Genomic DNA, 18,593 nt, shown 5'->3' with positions numbered 1-18,593 from the left:
GACATCTACCTAGAGTGTGTAAGGCCAAAAACCCACATAGTTAGAATTACCCTTAGAAATTCCATATATTACCATGCTTTAAGAGGAAGCTGACATCCAAGACCAATGAGAGAGGAGCAGATTCCTATCCCTCAGCTCACGCTCCATCTGGGGCATATACATACTTTGTCGTGAGTGGTGGGTGGAGGCACAGACACCATGTATATTATTTCTCTGGTTGTTTAGCTGAATGCATAAGACCGCCGCCTGGCCCAGCCTTGTGGGAACAGAAATTCTTTTGTTCTCTGTGCATCACACTTACAACAGCTACTTGGACAGGGAGCCCCGAGCTCCAGGTGTTTCTGGTTACCTGGTAACTGGCCTGGCAGGCCATCGGAGCTGAGAAGAAACCGAGAGGTTCCTTGGGTCAGCCTCATGACATAACAGTGAGTCATCAGAAGCCAGAGCAGGGAAGCGCTATGTCTGAGGTCTCAGAGCAGACAGGGGAAGAGCTGGACTGGTGCATGGCATCCTGATTCCTGGGGCAATGGTCCTGCAAAGCCCGGAGGGTGGAAAGCATGGGGACAGGGGCTGGGGTTCTAGGCACTGCTCAGCCTTTTACTGGCTAGGTCTGGGGAGGCGGGTGTGGACAGCTTAGTTCCCCAGCAGATGGGGTCAGCAGAAGCCATGGGCACGAAAAGGCCATCAGAGGCTTGGGGAAGGAAAGAGGAAACTTCCAAATGATGGGCTTGTCCTTGGAGGAGGTCCTGAGCCCAGAAGTCAGCACAGAGAGCTGAGGAAAGGCAGGATATGGGGTTTCATCTGCTCCCTGGGAAGCCTCTTTGCCCCTCTCTGCAAGACCTGGCCCTCGCATCCTAGGAAATCCGACTATCATTGATTATTTTTTCCATTTTTAATGAATCCCTTTTGGTATCATGGAATCGCACTTGATTTTGATTACCAGAACAGCTTTGAGGCTGGAAGGGCAGTTAGTATCTGAGGCTCGGAAAGTGACATGAGAAGGCTGTGGAGAGACACTGGGACTCCAAGTCCAGTGCTCTTTCCACCATTGTGAAAGAGTGGCCAGTTCAGAAGGCCCAGCGTGGAGAGGGGCTGTTCCCCTGGATCCAGCTGGGCCTGTCCCCCAGGGGCCTCATGCCCCCTCCTCTGCCAGCCATCCTATTCCCTCCCGCACCTGTTCCTCTCTCCCAGCACCCCTCCTCCCCTCAAACCCACCCAGGCCCTTTGCTCCATTTCTTTCTTGGCTCCATTTTCCCCTCCCTGAAATCAGATAGGGGCATCAGGGAGAGAGGTCCACTTGAAGAGCAGAGAGCTCAGGGGAACAAAGGAGAGACGATTCCTTTAGTGAGGTTTTTCCTCTCCCTCTCCCTCCATGGAAAATGTAATCTCCTGCAGCCAGTGTGACTAGGGTGGCTAATGTGTTCAGGATGGGGCTGGGGAAGTGCTGAGTGCAGTAAATCCCATGCTGGGGTGGTGGGCCCTGGGGCTGCACTGGCTGGGGGCGGGGTGCAGAGGGAGAGCCCACCTGGCACCTGCTGGTCCTCCCGATTCGTTTGGAAGGGCTTGTGGTTCCCGGTGACTCAGATGCCTGGCAAGGCCTGGACTCCTGGAGGCCAGGAAAATGAGGACCCCTCTGTTTGCCAACTCGTCCCTAACTCCCCCCGCCCCTCTACAACCCCCATCAGAGGTGGGAATCCTTTGTGTGCATTCGAAACAAACACATATACCGTGACGATGAATTTTATGTGCCAACTTGACAGAGCTATGGGGTGTCCGGATATTTGGTCACACGTTATTCTGGGTGTATCTGTGAGGGTGTTCTGGGATGAGATGAACATTTAAATCTGAAGACTGAGTAAAGCAGATTGTCCTCCCTCACGTGGGTGGGCCTCGTACAAACAGTTGAAGGCCTGAAGACAACAAGAGGGCCGACCTTAGCCCCAATAACAGGGAACCCATCCTAACAGACTGCTGATGAACTGGGACATTGGCTTTTTCCTATTTTTGGTCTCAGATGGAAACTTCAGCTCTCCTAGGTCTCTAGCCGGCTGGCCCTCTCACTGTAAATACCCCATTGGCTCTTCTGAGTCTCCAGCTTGCTGAGGTACCCTGGAGACCTTGGGACTTGCCAGACTCCATAATCATGTGAACCAACTCCTTACAATAAATCTCCATGTATATGGATATGGATATGGATATGTATGTGAATATGGATATGTATGTGTATATGTATGTGTATGTGTATGTGTATATGCATCTGTATATGCATGTGTATATGTACATGTACGTGTATGTGTACATGCATGTGTATGTATATGTGTATGTGTATATGTATGTGTATATGCATGTATATGTGTATATGTATGTGTGTACATGTATGTGTATACTTATATCTATGTGTATATGCATGTGTATATGTATGTGTATGTGTATATGCATGTGTATATGTATGTGTATGTGTATATGTATGTGTATGAGTATGTGTATGTGTGTATGTGTACATGTGTGTGTATGTATATGTACATGTATGTGTATATGTATATGTATGTGCATATGTATGTGTATACGTATGTGTATGTGTATATGTATGTGTATACGTATGTGTATGTGTATATGTATGTGTATGTGTATATGTATATGTATGTGCATATGTATGTGTACATGTATGTGTATGTGTACATGTATGTGTATGTATATGTATGTGTATGTGTATATGTATATGTATGTGCATATGTATGTGTACATGTATGTGTATGTGTACATGTATGTGTATACGTATGTGTATGTGTATGTGTATATGTATGTGTATGAGTATGTGTATGTGTGTATGTGTACATGTGTGTGTATATGTATATGTACATGTATGTGTATATGTATATGTATGTGCATATGTATGTGTACATGTATGTGTATGTGTACATGTATGTGTATACGTATGTGTATATGTATGTGTATGTGTATATGTATGTGTATGAGTATGTGTATGTGTGTATGTGTACATGTGTGTGTATATGTATATGTACATGTATGTGTATATGTATATGTATATGTATGTGTATACGTACACACATCTACACACACATCCTATTGGTTCCGTTTCTCCAGAGAACCCTAACACTGTTCCATGGTTCTTGGTATGTTCTAAGGGTTTTACATGTATTTGATGGTGCTGCTGATCCACGCCCTCATTCATTCATTAAATCATGAGCATTTATTGAGCTCCTGCTAATGTCCCAAGCACGGGGGGCACAACAATGCACGTGATATCATCCTGCCTTCGGGAGATAGGCAGGTTAACAGGTCGTTACAACATAGCAGTGGTTCTCAGAGTGGTTCCCAGACCAGTAGGCTCAGCGTCCCCCGGAGCTGGTTAGAAATGCAACATCGTGCCCCCCCCCCGCCCCCTGCCCCACCCAAACTGACAGAATCAGAAACTAAACAGAGGACCAAGTGTCTGCATAGTAACAAGCCCTCCAGGGGATGCTGACGCATGCTCAAGTTGGAGAAACATCATAATACGTAGGGTGACCTGCAACTCCAGCTGGGGTCAAAGCCCCAAATCCAGTCCAGTGAAATCCACCCTCGTCACTGTGACTGCCGATGCTCTGTGTTAGCTCACCGCTGCTCACTGGCCTGTCCCCACATTTATCAGGGTGGCTCTGGTCTGTCACTTAGGGCTCAGCTCCAATGTCACCTCCCCCAAGGGGTCTTTCCTGACCACCCACCCCTCCTGTCTCACCACCTGCCTTAGGTTCCTAAAGCACTTCCCCCTCTCTGAAGACACCTTTTTTTTTTTTGAAGATTTATTTATGAGAGAGAGAGAGAGAGCATGAGCAGAAGGGGCGGAGGGAGAAAGAGAGAGAATCTCAAGCAGACTCTGGACTCAGCATGGAGCCCGATGTGGGGCTCAAACTCACGACCCTGAAAGCATGACCTGAGCTGAAACCAAGAATTAGATGTGCAACTAACTGAACCACCCAGGTGCCCTTGAAGATGCCTTTCTTTCCCCCCCCATTCATCATCATTTTTTTTTTTAATTTGGTAGAGAGAGAGAGAGCGAGCACAAGCTGGGAGAGTGGCAGGCAGAGGGAGAAGCAGGCTCTCCGCTGAGCAAGGAGCCTGATGCAGGGCTCGATCCCAGGACCCTGGGATCATGACCTGAACCCAAGGCAGACACTTAACCGACTGAGCCACCCAGGCGCCCCCTCCTCCCCGTTCATCATCCTTATCCCCCAGTAGAATGTGAGCTGCAAGGGGGTGAGGACCTTGTTGGTCAGGTTTGCATCTCTAGACACCCCAGCACCCACGAGAGTGCCTGGCATGGAGTAGGTCCCCAAAATACAATTGTCGGATGAATTTGCCAATCACCCGGCTCAGCGGGATGACTGTAATCCCATAGCCTGCAATCTGGGACCACTGACTACAGGTCCTCCTTGGTCCCAACACCTGCTCATCCAGCTGGGAGAGTGGAACAAACCCTATTGGAGGAACGAACACCCGAGATAAGGCTGTTAACTTCCCTGAGCCTCAGTGTTCTCATCGACTGAATGCGACCGAACACACCTGGGCTACTAGGGTTTTAGGGGGGGGTCCCAGACTTTGCTGGTCATCAGAGTCACCTGGGGAGTTACCAGTGCAGATTCCTGGGCCTCACCTCCAGAACGTTCTCGTTCAGCCAGCTGGAGACAGGGCCCAGGAATCCACTCTTGAAGCTCCCAGATGTTCAGGCAGGAAGCAGATATGAGGCCCTGGGGACATGTGAAAAAGCACGTGTGTCCCAGGAATTTTTACAACATCTGGGGATCATGACCGTGGCAACCTTCTTAACTGTGCAGAAATGGTCCAAGAATTTTTTTTTTTAATTTGTTTCTTTTGGTCACAAGAAAACACATAAGAAACACCTACTTTAACTCATAAGTGATCCATGCTTGCGGTCTAACGTTCATAGTGCGGAACTGTGCAAAATATAATATGCAAGCCTCCCCCCTTCTTCTTCACCCAGCCTTCTATAGATAATGACCACTAGCAACAGGGGTGTAGAAAACCCTCCAGGCATTTCCGGAGCAAATTTGGAAAATGGAATATTCTACATATGTGGTTTTGTAGCGAACTATTTTCACTTAATTATTTTATATTCAAACAACTTTCCATGTCAGTATTTATCAATGCCACACTTAGACCTGGTCCCAGAGCCCCTGCCCTGGGTCCCACTCTGACCCTTCTCTCACTGTGCCCCCTCCCATGGGGTGAGAAGTCCTAGTGGTCAAAGGGACAGGATACCTAGAGCTCACGGCCCCCCAGTCTGGGTGCCAGGACGCTGAAATCTCCTGCCCAAAGAGCTCAGGACAGGCCTCTTCCCTGGATCTGTCTTCCCGATGGTGGATCCCACCACCAACAGAGCTAGCGGAGGACCGGCTGCTCGTTGGGGGTACGGACAGAGCTGGGAGGTGCAGCCTTTCATCAATGCTAATGAATAAACAAGCCTGCATGCGCGAGCAGCTGCTTGGGGCAATGCAGTCAGTGGGGACAAAGCCCGTGCCTGTTACTGTGCAGGCGGTCCCTGGAGCCAGCCCCTGTCGTCTTGGGCACAGAGCCTGCCTGACAAGCATCATCACAGCTGTTGACTTCACAAGCTTGGCTTTCTGCTTTGTTCCTGGAAACTTCTGGGTCCACCTCAGCTTACATCCAAAAGCATTTTTTCCGAAGTTGCAGAAGAGGGAAGAGTGAGGGAAGGTGACCGCAAAGGACAATCTCAGCCCACTGGAAGGGAAACGTGAACCTGACCCACTGACCGTGAAGAATGGAGTGGCCAGCTTGTGCCGTTTAGCTCAGCGCCCCTCCCCTTCACACACCCGCATGCAAGTCTCCCGGCGCCAGTTGTCCTAGTTCTCACCAGACCTGGAACTCTCCTTCCTGCCTGTGTGTGTGCAGTCCCCTAATTCTGAACTCTTGAACCTGCCCCCTCCTATCCACTCTTTAGTGCCTCTTCTTCCAGGACGCCCTCCTTGATCTCTCAGCTGAAAGTTCTCTCTCACTTCCCATGAAGCTTTGTTTCTATCCCTCCTGACTGTTTTTTCTCTCCTTTAGATAATTTGCCTCGAGAGAGCAGAGAGTGAGACCCTGATCCACCTTTAAGTCTCCCCTTCGGTGCTGCTCAAAGTGCTTTGAACACGATCTCGGCTTAATAACGGTTTGTCGAGCGAATATGCAGACGGGCAGCTGGAGGGCACTGCTCATTTTGCAAAGACAAGCTGAATCTTCACTCTGCTTCTTGGGGTGTAGGTAGGTAGGAGCAGAGCTGAGCTCTTCTGGGCCCCCTCTGCAGCTGGGCCACCAGCTTTGGAATGCCCTTGACCTGGCGCTCCCCAGGAAGGGGGCTGTGGGCTGGTCTCCCTTCGGAGAGGGGAGCATAAGGATCCCCCCTTCTCTTTTCAAAATGTCCCATAAACTTGCTTGCTTTTCTAAGTCACGCTCAGACTTGCTTCCTCCCCCCAGTTTTATAACAACTCTTTCCTCGGAAAATGATATGTAAACACACCGATAGTTTGGGCAGATGTTGCTCAGCGGAATGTATGGTTTCAATGTCACGGCAGCTCTTCCGTCTGTTCTCGGTAGCAGGGCCAGGGGCCTTGGAAGCCCCCGTTCTCCCTCCTGCGCAGACCTGTTTCCTTGGGCTCACGATCAGGCTGGTAATACTCAAAATGTGACCAGCATACACAGCCCACGGCTCATGGTGTTGCCCCCAGGGCCTGGGGAGGCAAGCGCACAAGAGCTTATCCCCATCTGGCTGAAGAAGAAAGCAAGGCCCAGAGAATGTCAGAGGCTCTGGGAAGAGGCCGAGGCACAGCTGGGATACTCGTTAGTCCTACTGAGTCCGCTGCCCGTTCCGCCCACTGGACTTGGGGGGACAGAGGAAAAGGGGAGAAGAGACAAAACAGCAGATGCTGCTTTTCAGTTTGGGGCTTATTGACGTGTTTCTGGTTAATTCCGATCTGCTCCCAGGCGGGCTAAGTGACCTGGGGGAGCCCCCTGCCTTCTCTGGGCCTGTGTCCTCACCTGTGAAATGAGAGCTTGGGCAGATTCAGGCCAAGGAAGGAATCCCTGAACGCTCACTAGGAGCTGGGCACTGAGGATGGAAAGCTGAATGGAGCTCAGTCCACACCCTTAATTTAGAGGGGGCTGAGAGACCTGCACCCCTTGATTGCAGGGTGGAGGACAGCGCTAGGAGAGGGGACTGGTGTGATGGGGGCGCAGAGGAAGGGCCCTTGCTCAGCCACCTGGGAAGCCTTTCTGGAGCAGGCAACTGCTTGATGGAGACTTGCAAGGTCCATAGGTGTCACCCAGGTGAAGAGGGACTGGGGCCCATGGGGAGGAATGACAGCGGCGTCCTGATGGTGCCGGGCTGATGTGCGTGAGTCTGATTCATCTGCTGTGACAAAGGCTTCCATGGGCCAGGGATGGACAGACGAGTGCCTGCCTTCACGGGGCTTGGGCTGGGGTCCTCCTCGGCTGGGCTCGCGCCATTCATCCCCCTTCTTCCTCCCCACCCACATCTCCTCGACACCCCAAATTCCCCCCCTTCTCCCCTTGCTTGTGTAGAGAACTCTACCTAAAACTCTACATGAAGTGTAGACAGATGGTTAGATGCCTACATGCTTGAAGACCATTGCATTTCTCCTCTGATCAGATTAGCCTCCGGGCCCCACCCCCCTACTTTCCAGGCTCTCTAAATTCCTGCAGTTGGCCATCCCTTTGGGTTCAGGCACTGAAGGTCACTCTCCAAGTAAGCCTGGAAACAGGCTAACCCATGAGTCCATGAGAACTCACAGACCTCTTAAATCAGTGGTTCCAGAACGTTGGCTGGGGATCTGACTTTTGTGGGGATGTTTAGAAAGTATAGATTTCTACCTCCAGGGATTCTGATTTTGTAAGTCTTGGACTGGGCTAAGGAATCTGTATTCTTTTTAAACCTTTTGCAGGCAATTCTGCTCTGCCAGCTTTTGGAACCCCTGAATTTTATTATCAGGTGATCACCAGGCTTTGAGATAATGGAAAACAGGCCACATAAGAATTGGGGACAGGATACCCAATCAAAAAACAGTTAACAGGGGCACCTGGGTGGCTCAGTCGTTAAGCGTCTGCCTTCGGCTCAGGGTGTGATCCTGGCGATATGGGATCGAGCCCCACATCAGGCTCCTCCACTGGGAGCCTGCTTCTTCCTCTCCTACTCCCCCTGCTTGTGTTCCCTCTCTCGCTGGCTGTCTCTCTCTCTGTCAAATAAATAAATAAAATCTTAAAAAAAAAAGAACAGTTAACAAACACTACTTAACAAACATCGACTTTCAAAGCACTTCGTATGAACAAGCTAATAAACTAATGCATGCATAAATGAATGTTTGGGGGCAGCTGATCATGTGTCTGGGATTGTGCTAGGTGTTTCCTCGGATATTAACCCAAGTCACCCGGCTGGCTAAGGGGCAGGCAGCTCCGTGGCCTCATTCTCCCCGTATCTGGGCACAGGAGGGCGGGACACACAGAGGCCAGCCCTGAGTTGCATCAGGGAATTATTGGCTCTGCACAGTCCTTCGAAGTACTTTGTGTCTGGTTCAAAGCTCAGATTTATTTCCTTCCTCTCCCTTCTGGATTGTGAGTAATGGCTCTTCTTACAGCATTATTATCGGAGAAGCCATAAAGAAGCAAAGAGGCTGCAGACTCCCTTGAACCACTGAAGGGTAGAGTCTGTCATTACATCATTGCAATCATCCTCCCCTTTGGGTTGCAAAATCCCTGGCTCAGTGGTTGGGGAGAAGCAGAGAGGACAGTGCCGAGGGGAATTGGTGCTGCAAAGTTGGCACCCAGCGTGGGGCCAGACCCCTGTCCACCCCCACCTGCTGCCTGCCTGCCTTTCCCTGCAGCAGGGTCCTCTCCCATACCTCAGCCTCCCACCAACCTCTCCCATGTGGGGCCCCTGTCCCCAGGCTCTTTACCACCAGAAAGTCCAGCTTAGGGCTTCCCTGAGATTTGGGTAGGTCACAACCTGACTTCTAGAACCATCTTCCCCTTCTCCTTCTGTGGATCTGTGCCAAGCAAAGACGAATCAAAGGGGAGCCCTATACTTGGGAACCCTCTGCTACTTCTCTTAATTGGCTTTTTCTACAACTCTCTGTGTCTGTCTGCATTACGGGCTCAGGGTGAGCCATCCAAGATCAACCAGGAATAAATGTTCAAGAAGGAAAGCGGAGAGGATTTAGAGATTCCACAGAAGGCAAGAGCAACCTTGTCAAGATGGTCTCGAGTCAACGACAAGCCTTTGCCATTGGCCGTGCGTCTGAGGGATGCAGCTGTGTGGAAGAGAAGAGCCACTGGAAAGAGTTTGAAGTCCTGAGGAGCCCTTGATTCTTCCCGAAGTAGTCAGGAAAAGTGAGAAGGAGGTATTCTATCCAAGCCTGGAGAAAGCAAGGCTTGGGGGAAGCAGTGGTCCATCACAGTTAAGCTTAGTGAGAGAAAGCACGTAGAGCACACGGATTTGTTTTTATAATTGAATATAACTTTAAAACATGTTTATTCCAATTACGGGTTTCAATAAGGAGCTGAGTCTTTCACATTTTATAGCCGGGCGGCATGGAAGCGCGGGCTAGCCCTGAGCGGTAGCATCAACCGGAGCCTCGATGATTGACGTGGGGAGCTCCTACCGACCAGTCTTGCTCCCCCTAGTGTCAGTTGTGAGAATTGCAGATAAGATGAGAAGGCGCGATTAATAATCAGCCTTGAACGTTCAAATCTATGAAATTAGAGAAAGCCACTCTCAAGATGGAGTGAATTTCCGCATTAGTTTGTTCTCCACTTCATGTGAGAAGCCCTCCTTCCCTGTCCTGCACTGGACCCAGGACGTACGTGGCGGGGGGCGGGGGGGTCCCAGAAGGAGCGCTGCTGGCGTTGAGGGGTAAGTGGGGGTTGGAGAAGATGCTGAGTTGGCAAATCCCTCAGGCTTCCTTGAACTGCCCAAATTAAATTTATTTTCTTTCGTGGGGGTTAGTAACCAGGAGACTTTCCTTTCAATGTTTCCACTTACACTCAAAGCATGCAATGGTTGGCTCCCTGCCTCTCCAAGCTCAGCACTAAGGTTGTTCTGGGACCCTGAGGACCAGCCTCAGCGCCTGTCTCAGGTTGACCAGCTGTGTGAGTGTGTGTGTGTGTGTGTGTGTGTGTGTGTGTGTGTGTCTGAGCCCTCGCTGACATGCTCTTCAAGTCCTGGGACTTCCTTGTGTGGTTCTGGCATTACAAAAAAGGAAGGAGAAGGAGAAGAAAGAAAGGAGAGAGGAAGAGAGAACAAGGCAAGAAGAGAAATGGTATCTGGAGCTGCGAGGAGCCGGGTAAACGCTTGCACGCAGGGCCGCAGAATCCTGCTGCGGGCTCTCCCTGGCGGCTCCGAGCGCTGCTCTGGGTCTCCAAGGGCCTGAAGGTGCCCCCGGCCTCAAGGACAACCGTCTGGATTTCCGCTGCTCCAGCCCGCTGAGCTCACGCACTTCTGGTGCACGCGCTGCCTGCCAGGGTCTGCTGGGTGCCTGGGCCCAGGCCCCGGGCCAGCGTTTCCCGCGAGCACAGTTTTTCTCTTTCTTCCTCTCTCTGGTGCATTGGGTGGTTTCCTCCTACCCTTCTGCAGCGATTTATTCTTTAACCAGAATGAGTCATGGTACCGGATTTTATTTGTTCCAAGGGAAAATGGCAGAGGACATTTCTGCACTGCGGTGCGGGGAGCCTGCTCTGGGGGCCTGAGCCAGGAGAAGAGCTTAGGCTGCTCCTCAGTGCGATTTCTACAGCAACAAAGGCTGAGGCCCACCGAGGCCTGACTCCCCGTGGGGGCACCAAGGAGGAGGAGGGATGGGCTTGGAGAAGACCTGTCCTTCTGACCAAACAACAGTCACGGGGGCCCTTTTCCTCGAAACCTCTCTCCGGACACCATATCCTTTTGGGGACGATAGGCCAGTGTGGGGAACTAACTTCAGCAAAATCTGCCCGCAGTTGACACTTCACCACCATCTCCCTTGGGCTTGCATCACCATGCCCACTTCACAGATGAAGAAACCGAGGTCCAGGAAGTGGCTGTAAGGTGCTCCCTTTCCCTGGCTTGGAAAGTGGCTGAGCAGGGAAGGGAGCCCAGGTCTGCGTGGCTCTTCAGCTTAGACGTCTCCTTAGTAAAAAGCCACCTCACTGTGCCTTAATTTACGTGTCCAGGCAGGACACCTGTGCCAGCCATGAGACCTGGTATAACCCCAAGGGAAGGGGCCATCGATGAATGGCTGGAAACCAACCGCCACGGCTGGGAGAGGAGAGAATGGCAGGGCCAGAGGGCACCCCGGCCTTAGGCTTGACACCCAGTTCTTGCGGATATATTCCAGTCCACCCCTGACTCTATCATGAGTGAGCCTCTTGGTATCTGAGACGGTCCAACCATCAACACCTTACCCCAATTAGAACTTAGTTCGGATAGATATCACCTAATAAGGAGCAGGGTGGGGAATCCAGAAACTAGGAAGAGGAAATGGGCAAAGAGAAGGAAAAAACCAGAAAGGTAAGAGAAGGCAGAGGGAGGGCTAAGAGAGACAGGAGGATGCCCGGGGATGACAGTGAGGTGTGAACAGGTCTTCTCAAGCCCCATCGCCAGCTGACTCGGGGCTCCCCATTTCCCTACACATGAGGGCACCTTACACAGTTCAGGTCATTTTGTGTCTGCCTGTTGTCATCAGCTTAAGATACCAGGAACAGAGATCTCTAGGTCTGTGGTTCTCAGAGTGTGGTCCCCAGACCGACAGCACCAGCCGCCCCTGGGAACTTGCTGGAGAAGTGCATTCTCAGGTCCCACCCCAGACCTACTGACTCCGAAGCTCTGGACCTGGGGCCTGGCGGTCCCATGTAACGAACCTTCCAGGGGACTCTGGTGCCCACTGAGGTTTCTGGGGCCCACTTGCTCTAGAGTAACTCAGACACTTCACGGACGTTGCAGTGAGTCCTTGGGAGAGCTCTGCACTTATTCTGTGTACGTAAGCGCACATCATGAGCGTTTCAGTCCGTCGTGAGGGCTCCGGTGCTGTAGGGGTTTGCCCAGCGCTGCAAGGTCCCCAGCTGGGCCCCCCGCTGCTTCTCGGAGGGGCACTCCGGGATAACCCCACCCCCCCCCGTCTCGCAATTCTCCCCTCCTCTGCCCTCTGGGACACTGCACCCCCTCCTGCCCCACCTCTGACGGTTCTCTCTCCCTCCTCCCCGCTCACACCTGCAGGCACCCTAGGGTTCTTTTCCCAGCCCCCTCCCTCTCTCTGAACGCTCCTCTGTGAATGTAGTTCACATCTGAGTCTTGGCCGTGATCTCCCCACCAAGCTGAAGGTCTCCAGCCCCTGCTGCCGGCTGGCCACATGCACCTGATGACCCTAGGACATTTTAAACCAATGGGACCAAAGCTTAACTCCTGTTCCCCTGAAGTCGGTCTCCTGTTGCCGGATTTTGCTTTTCTGCCTTTTCGTTGGCTTCCTGGTCAGCAAGATCTGCTCTCAGTCATCCTTCATCCTGTTTCATCTGCCTCCTTCTATTTTTGCCCTGGCCCACTCGACTCCGGACACACGCGTTGTTCCTTGAACATTCCAAGCATCTTCCTACCTCAGGGCCTTTGCACTCGCCATTCCCTCCTCCTGGAATACTCTTTACTCAGGTATCCATGCCTGTCTCAGATTCTCCCTTTCTTTTGGGTCTCTGATGGTTGTTACCCTAGCATTGAGGCCTTTCTTGGAGGCCTGCATAAGGTGGCAGCACTCACCTCCCTCCCACCCCCCACTTGTAAGCCCCCTTACCCTGCCTAATGCTTCTCTGTTGCCCGGATCACCATTGGACAGATGACGGGCCAACTAACAACCTGTCTCGCCCCACTAGAGGAAGAGCTCTATCGGGGTTGGGACTTGGCAGTTTTGTTCACCATGGAATTCCCAGGTTCTCAAGGATGAATGAATGAACTAGGCTGTGACACTCACAAAGCAGGCCCCTTCCTCAAGCCCCAGGCCTTAGACCCTCCGCTCACTTTAGACTTCCATAGCCTTCCCACCAGCCTCAGCTCCAGGCTCTGCTCCTTCAGGTCCTTCCTCCACATAGCAGCCAAATGGAGCACCGTAAAAATTACACCCCTGGTGACCCACTCTCCCTCTCTAAAACTCCTTTGCCTCCCAGACACAGTCCCCTTGCTCTAGTGTTCTCCTCGCCCCTCTCCCCCAGGCTTTGGCCTCACTGCTTGGCTTTCTGCACCTTCTCCTCCAGCTGCATGGGACCATGTCCTTTGTCTAAATGCGGCCTCTTCTTTTCCACCTCTGTACAGCTACGCATGCTGTTCCCTCCAGTTCTATTCTTCTCACCCATGTGCATGCTGCCCGTGGAAATCCTACCCGTCTGGAAGCCCCCTCCTCCACAGCCTCTCCCGATTCCCTCCGCCTCTTGAATCAGAACTTTCTTCCTCACATGAATTCCCACCATCCTTTCTGTGTGCCCTCTCTTGGTATTTGACATCGGGGAATGGGTTTCTAGGAGCATACACCCTCCCTTCCTGGCTGGGCTCAGCACCTTTTTGTGAATCTGCTAGTGCTGGGTGCTGGGGACCCCACTGCCTGGGTTCTTGGTTCTCGTGCGGCTAGCAGTGGGGCCAGTGGGGCACCGCCGAGGAAGCCTGTAGTTTCCAGCTGGCCTCCGGGCTGGGGCTACTTCTGCTCTGGGCCCCCTCGGGCCTAATGAGATCTGGGCTCCAGACCCGGCTCAGACCCTTACTAATGATGTCCTCTCTCACGCGTCTCAGTTGCCCCACCTGTAAAATGGGGACGGCGGACTTCTCTCACAAGTTGCTCATGTCCCTGAACCTGCGCCCCAGGGAACTCACCATGCCCTCTTGTTCTTAAAGCCCACTGAGTTCCAAAGGGGTCCCTTCGCGGAGCCCACTAGGGCTGTCGGGCTCCCGCTCCCCGATGCCCTCAAGGGGAGAGAGTGAAATGCTCTGCCTTGTTGAGAGCTGAGACTTCTCGCTCCAGGGCTGAGAGCTTCAATGACAAACTGGGAGCCTGCGGGGCCCAGCTCTGTTTTCCCTCCACACCAGGAGGCTTCCTGCTCTAGGGGACCAGAGGCTCGGAGAGGCCCCCCACAAACCCTGCCCTGGGGCGTTTGGGGCATCAAATGGTCTTAAAACCAACTGATTTCCTGATTTCCATGTACATGCAGTAGAGACACATGGATTAAATTTCTCTGAAAATACACAGAGCTTTAGAAGCAGGGGCAGAGAATGCTCAGTGCAAGAGGGTTTTGTTCTCTCTTTTCCTTTTTGTGGGTCTGTGCGTGTTGTTATTTGTTATTGTTGCTAAAACCGAGGCCTGTGGGAAGCTGTTAAGATGTCTGAAGCGCTGTGTCCACCAGCGTGGGCCAGTGTGAGTTTGGAGTTGGGGGCGCAATGGGCGGGAGGCAAAGGGTTAAGAAAATAAAGTGCCATCCCCACTGGCTCTGTCCCCTCATCCTCCAGCTGTTTCCATCAGGCTCTGGTGCCCCTGACGTTAGAGGAGGCACAGCCTCGGGAAATGGGGGCCAGGCCTCGTCGGCGCCTGTGGCGGAGGATAGCTGTGGGGCTTCCTCTGTGGCAGGGCTGGGACCTGGGTCTTTGGGCAGGGGCTGGGGAATGATGCTCCCGCTGGCACGTCCCTCCCCTCAGCGGAGATGGGAATCCCCAGGAGCCCCCCTGCCCCTGCTAGAGTCTCGTGGGGAGCTCTTGAAAACACGCATCCCCCCAGCCTCATGGCAGGTGCAGGAACTGCAGACCACGCTGGGAGCCAGGTCCACACCCAGGAGGCAGGAAGAGCCTGGGTCAGAGGGAGACTCCCGACCAAGCTGCCAGAGGCCCGATTTCGGGTTTGGCCGCTTGCCGACTGCAAGCAAGTCAATCCCCCACTTCCTGTTCTGCACATTCACAGTTGGGGTGTGATCTTGCCCAGCACCCTGAGATAGGTAAGTCCCTATTCATTTTATATGCAAGCAAATAGAGGTGCAGGGAGGCAGAGAGAGCTTCTCCCAAGGTCTCCGTCCAAGCCTCTGTCTTTGGACTGCAAACCCTCGCTCGCACTCGTCTTTCCTTTGATGTGTCTCCTGGCATGGAGTTGAATCAACACACGCCACTGGGGCCCTTCTTGTGCATCATTTCCAGGCAGCGCCCCCCAAATGACACTGGCATCAACCTCTTCTCCTATGAGCCACAGCCACAGGGGCTTATGTCTGAATACAACTCTTGGGATGCTGCCTACAGGACAGGAAAAATGGCGGCCGGGGTGGAGGGAAGCAGAGAGGGAAGCAAGGAAGTAGGATGAGCAGGGGTGTCCCTGCAGTGAGGACAGGGATTCCTGAAGGGTCCCGTGTGCCCCTGATCGTTCTGCTGCATGAGCTGCGGCTCCCTGGCGCTCTGAGGCCTCACTCTGGCTCTCCCAGCCCCGCAATGGCAGAAAACAAGCCAAGGTCAAGTGGCTCCAGGGCAATACCACTCCCCTCCCATGATGCACCCTGGTCAGCAAATGTGACCAGGAGTTGAATCTATCCTACCTTTCTGCTCATCTAGGCCCATCCTCTGAGACCCCACTGAAATGCCCCTCTTCTATGAAGCCCTCCTAGAGAGCCCAGGCAGAGGGATTTCTCCTTTCAAACTCTGGCTGAGTTTCTTCTATGAGCAAGACGTTGTTCTGGGAGATGAAGACGGTGTCCAGGAGGGGAGATATGCCATGGGCCCAAGCGACTCCAACACAAGGTAGGAAGTGATATTGTCACCAGAAGAGAGGGCTTGGGAAGGGTCAGGCCATTTTAGGCTCGAGAAAGATCCAGAAAGCCTCATGGAGAAAGTGGCCTCACAAAGAGGAACATAATGAACACCAGCTTGTGTTTTGTCTTGTACTTTTTCATTATTTCAAGGATATTGAAATGTGGCCTCCTCAAACGGTCTGTGAGTTACTTGAGAGTGAAACCATGTCTTACCCATACTAATACTTTGCAGAGTCTAGCAAAGCTTATTAACAGAGCTTAATAAACAAATATTAGTCAAAACAAATTCAATCTTGCCAAAGCCAGTTCTATTTCATCCTTAACCCTTCATACCATGTACAGAGTGTGGACGCCATGCCTCTTACATTTGGGCTGGTTGAGAGAGGCTTAAATCATTAATTTAGTCTTTCAAAGCACATTCTTTCAAGCATCTACTAATTACCTTATTTTAGGAAAAAAGACAACAAAACAGGCAATCACTATCCAGTTTGATAAACGTTATAAAAAACGAAATATGGAACCCTATGGGGCGTCTCATGCAGTGATGGGAAGGAATGGTCAGAGACGTGAAATCTCAGGTGGTGAAAGAGTATGAAAGAGGACTTTCGGTTGTAGCCACAAGCCAACTACCAAAGCTACAGAAAACACATGGAACAACTATTTTCAGGCACTGGAGAGCAATCAACACAGAGCTCAGTACCTGAAAAAAGGGAAGCATAGCAGCTAAACCCATATTCAGTCTAGCTCTTTCCATGAAGCCATTTTCCTTATTTTGGCACAGGGGAATGGAATCCAGAGAGCAGCAGTCTTGCTGGGTGGAGGAAACAGTGATCAGAGTTGGGGGCTAAAATTAAGATCTGGTGGGGGCAGGCAGGAGGAGCCACAGAGAAAGAGACCCCAAAACTCTGGTAAAATTTCCCCCCAGGATCCTTGGCTGACTCCTAAGCTGTGTATGCATAGTGGAAGACTCTAGAAAATCTATTAGAGAAGAGCTGCTGGGGGAAGAGATTTTGGAGGCTGTCCAGTGCTTGGGAGATGTTGGGGTACAGTTCCCGTCTGAATGGAGAAACCTTAATAAATACTGTGGGCTTTTAGTTGAGATCCCAGATGCCCTAGGAATAAAGACCACAGCCTAGGAGTAAGGGCAAAATAAGATGATCTAAGCAAGGCCCAAGCTGAGCCATGGTAAAATCTAGGTGGTTTCCTTGGTATTTTAATTGCCTAGCAGAGCAAAATGTATATTTCTTTGAAGGAAGGTAACATAACCTATAGCCTCCACTGTGTACCATTCATAATGTTCAACACAGAATAAAATTAAAAAATTACGGAACAGGGAAAGAATCAGGAAAAAGTGACCAATAATCAGAAGACGAAAAAGTCACTAGAAGCAGATCCAGAGATGCTTCCAATATTGGAGTTAGCCAAGGACTTCAAAATAACTATAATTAATATATAAAATAAAATAGAGTAAACAAATAAACAAATGGGAAAGACAGATAGTAACTATTGGTTCTGGGATGCCTGCTACCTGTGCTGTTTTCATCCCCATTTTTCGGATGAGAAGACCGTGGGCCTGCTGTGGAATGCCTGAGGTGGACCCTATGCAGCCGGAACAGGAAGTCAAGTCACTGGAGGTGGGGGTGTCTGTATGTGTGAGGGCCACGTTGGGCAGCTGCTAGAGGGGCCAGGTATGGGGAGGTTCAGGGCTGGCTGGGGTGGCAGCTCTCACTCACCACTTCTTGCCGCCGATTTCATGCTGCTGCACCGTGTAGCCGAAGAAGGCATCCCTGGAACCAGCGATGATTCGAGGCTTCCTGGTGTCCATGTTGAAGGTGTCTGTGAAGCCTGGGGTGGGGAGAAGAAGGTAGTCAGGCAGGCGGAGGTGTGGGCCCCAATGGCTTGATGGGCCCCACTGGCAGGTCTTGGCTGTGGGAGGAGTATGTTCCCCTGTCCTTGGGGGAGCCCCCATATGAAATGGTTAATGTAGTCCCTGCTTAGAGGAGCACATGGTCTGATGGGAGAAGGCCCAGCCCCTGCCCTGTGAGAGCCCTAAACTGATAGGGGAGGCATAAAATCTACTCCTGGGTAGACCAGGTCCCTCCCTCCGAGGATTCCTGGTCTCATGGTAGGGGTGGGGACAAGACTACTCCTTTCCTCCTCCACCACTCCTACCTCCAATTCTGTTGCTTCTAGTTTCTGCTCTCTTCTTCCATTGTGTTCTCTATTTTCCCTCCTTTCTCCTCCTCCTCTCCCTCCTGTTCTTTCCTCTCCCCCTTCCTCTCATCTCTGCCTGCTAAAGAGTCAAGGAACTGACTTCCCACCTGCCGCCCCAGCCTGGGGTCCTAATGGCCACAGCTCAACACTGCTGGTTCACCACTGCCTTCTGAACCAATCTGCAAAGCTCAGCCCGGCTTCGGTTGGGGTCCCTGCTTGGCTGGAGCAGCTGATATGAAGCAGAGACGCAGTCCCCTGACCCTTTCACCCTGGCCTTTAAAGTCTTCCCTGTTTGGTTAGGTCACATGTCAGTGAACCAATTCCACCTGCTGGAGAGCCTTGGTGTTGAGCCTTTGGCATTCTTGTGCCAAATCGCAACGAACAACTCACAGCCGCATGGTCGCTTGGGTTTCTGGGTCTCTCACATCTGCCATTGTTTTCCCTCACAGAACCTTGGGAAAATAAACAGGCATCATCTGCATTTGGCGGGGGGGAGGGGGGTTCAGCCCCAGAGAGGTTAAGAGGCTTGCCCAGGGGTGCACAGTAAATCAGTGGTAGCACCA

General features: G+C 51.8%; 1 protein-coding gene across 1 annotated transcript in view; it reads right to left on the bottom strand.

The window, feature by feature from the left end:
• The window catches only part of ITGA11 (integrin subunit alpha 11), a 111,278-nt gene that overhangs the window by 61,934 nt on the left and 30,751 nt on the right, over nt 1-18,593 (bottom strand). Inside the window, exon 2 of the mRNA XM_040643059.1 lies at nt 17,550-17,661. Within this exon, the coding sequence (XP_040498993.1) occupies nt 17,550-17,661 (112 nt within the window). The remainder of the gene's footprint in view (nt 1-17,549; nt 17,662-18,593) is intronic.

This window comes from Ursus maritimus, unplaced genomic scaffold, assembly GCF_017311325.1.
Source record: "Ursus maritimus isolate PB19 unplaced genomic scaffold, ASM1731132v1 scaffold_27, whole genome shotgun sequence".
NCBI classification, from domain to species: Eukaryota; Metazoa; Chordata; class Mammalia; order Carnivora; family Ursidae; genus Ursus; species Ursus maritimus.
This window is presented reverse-complemented; position numbering and strand designations above follow the sequence as displayed.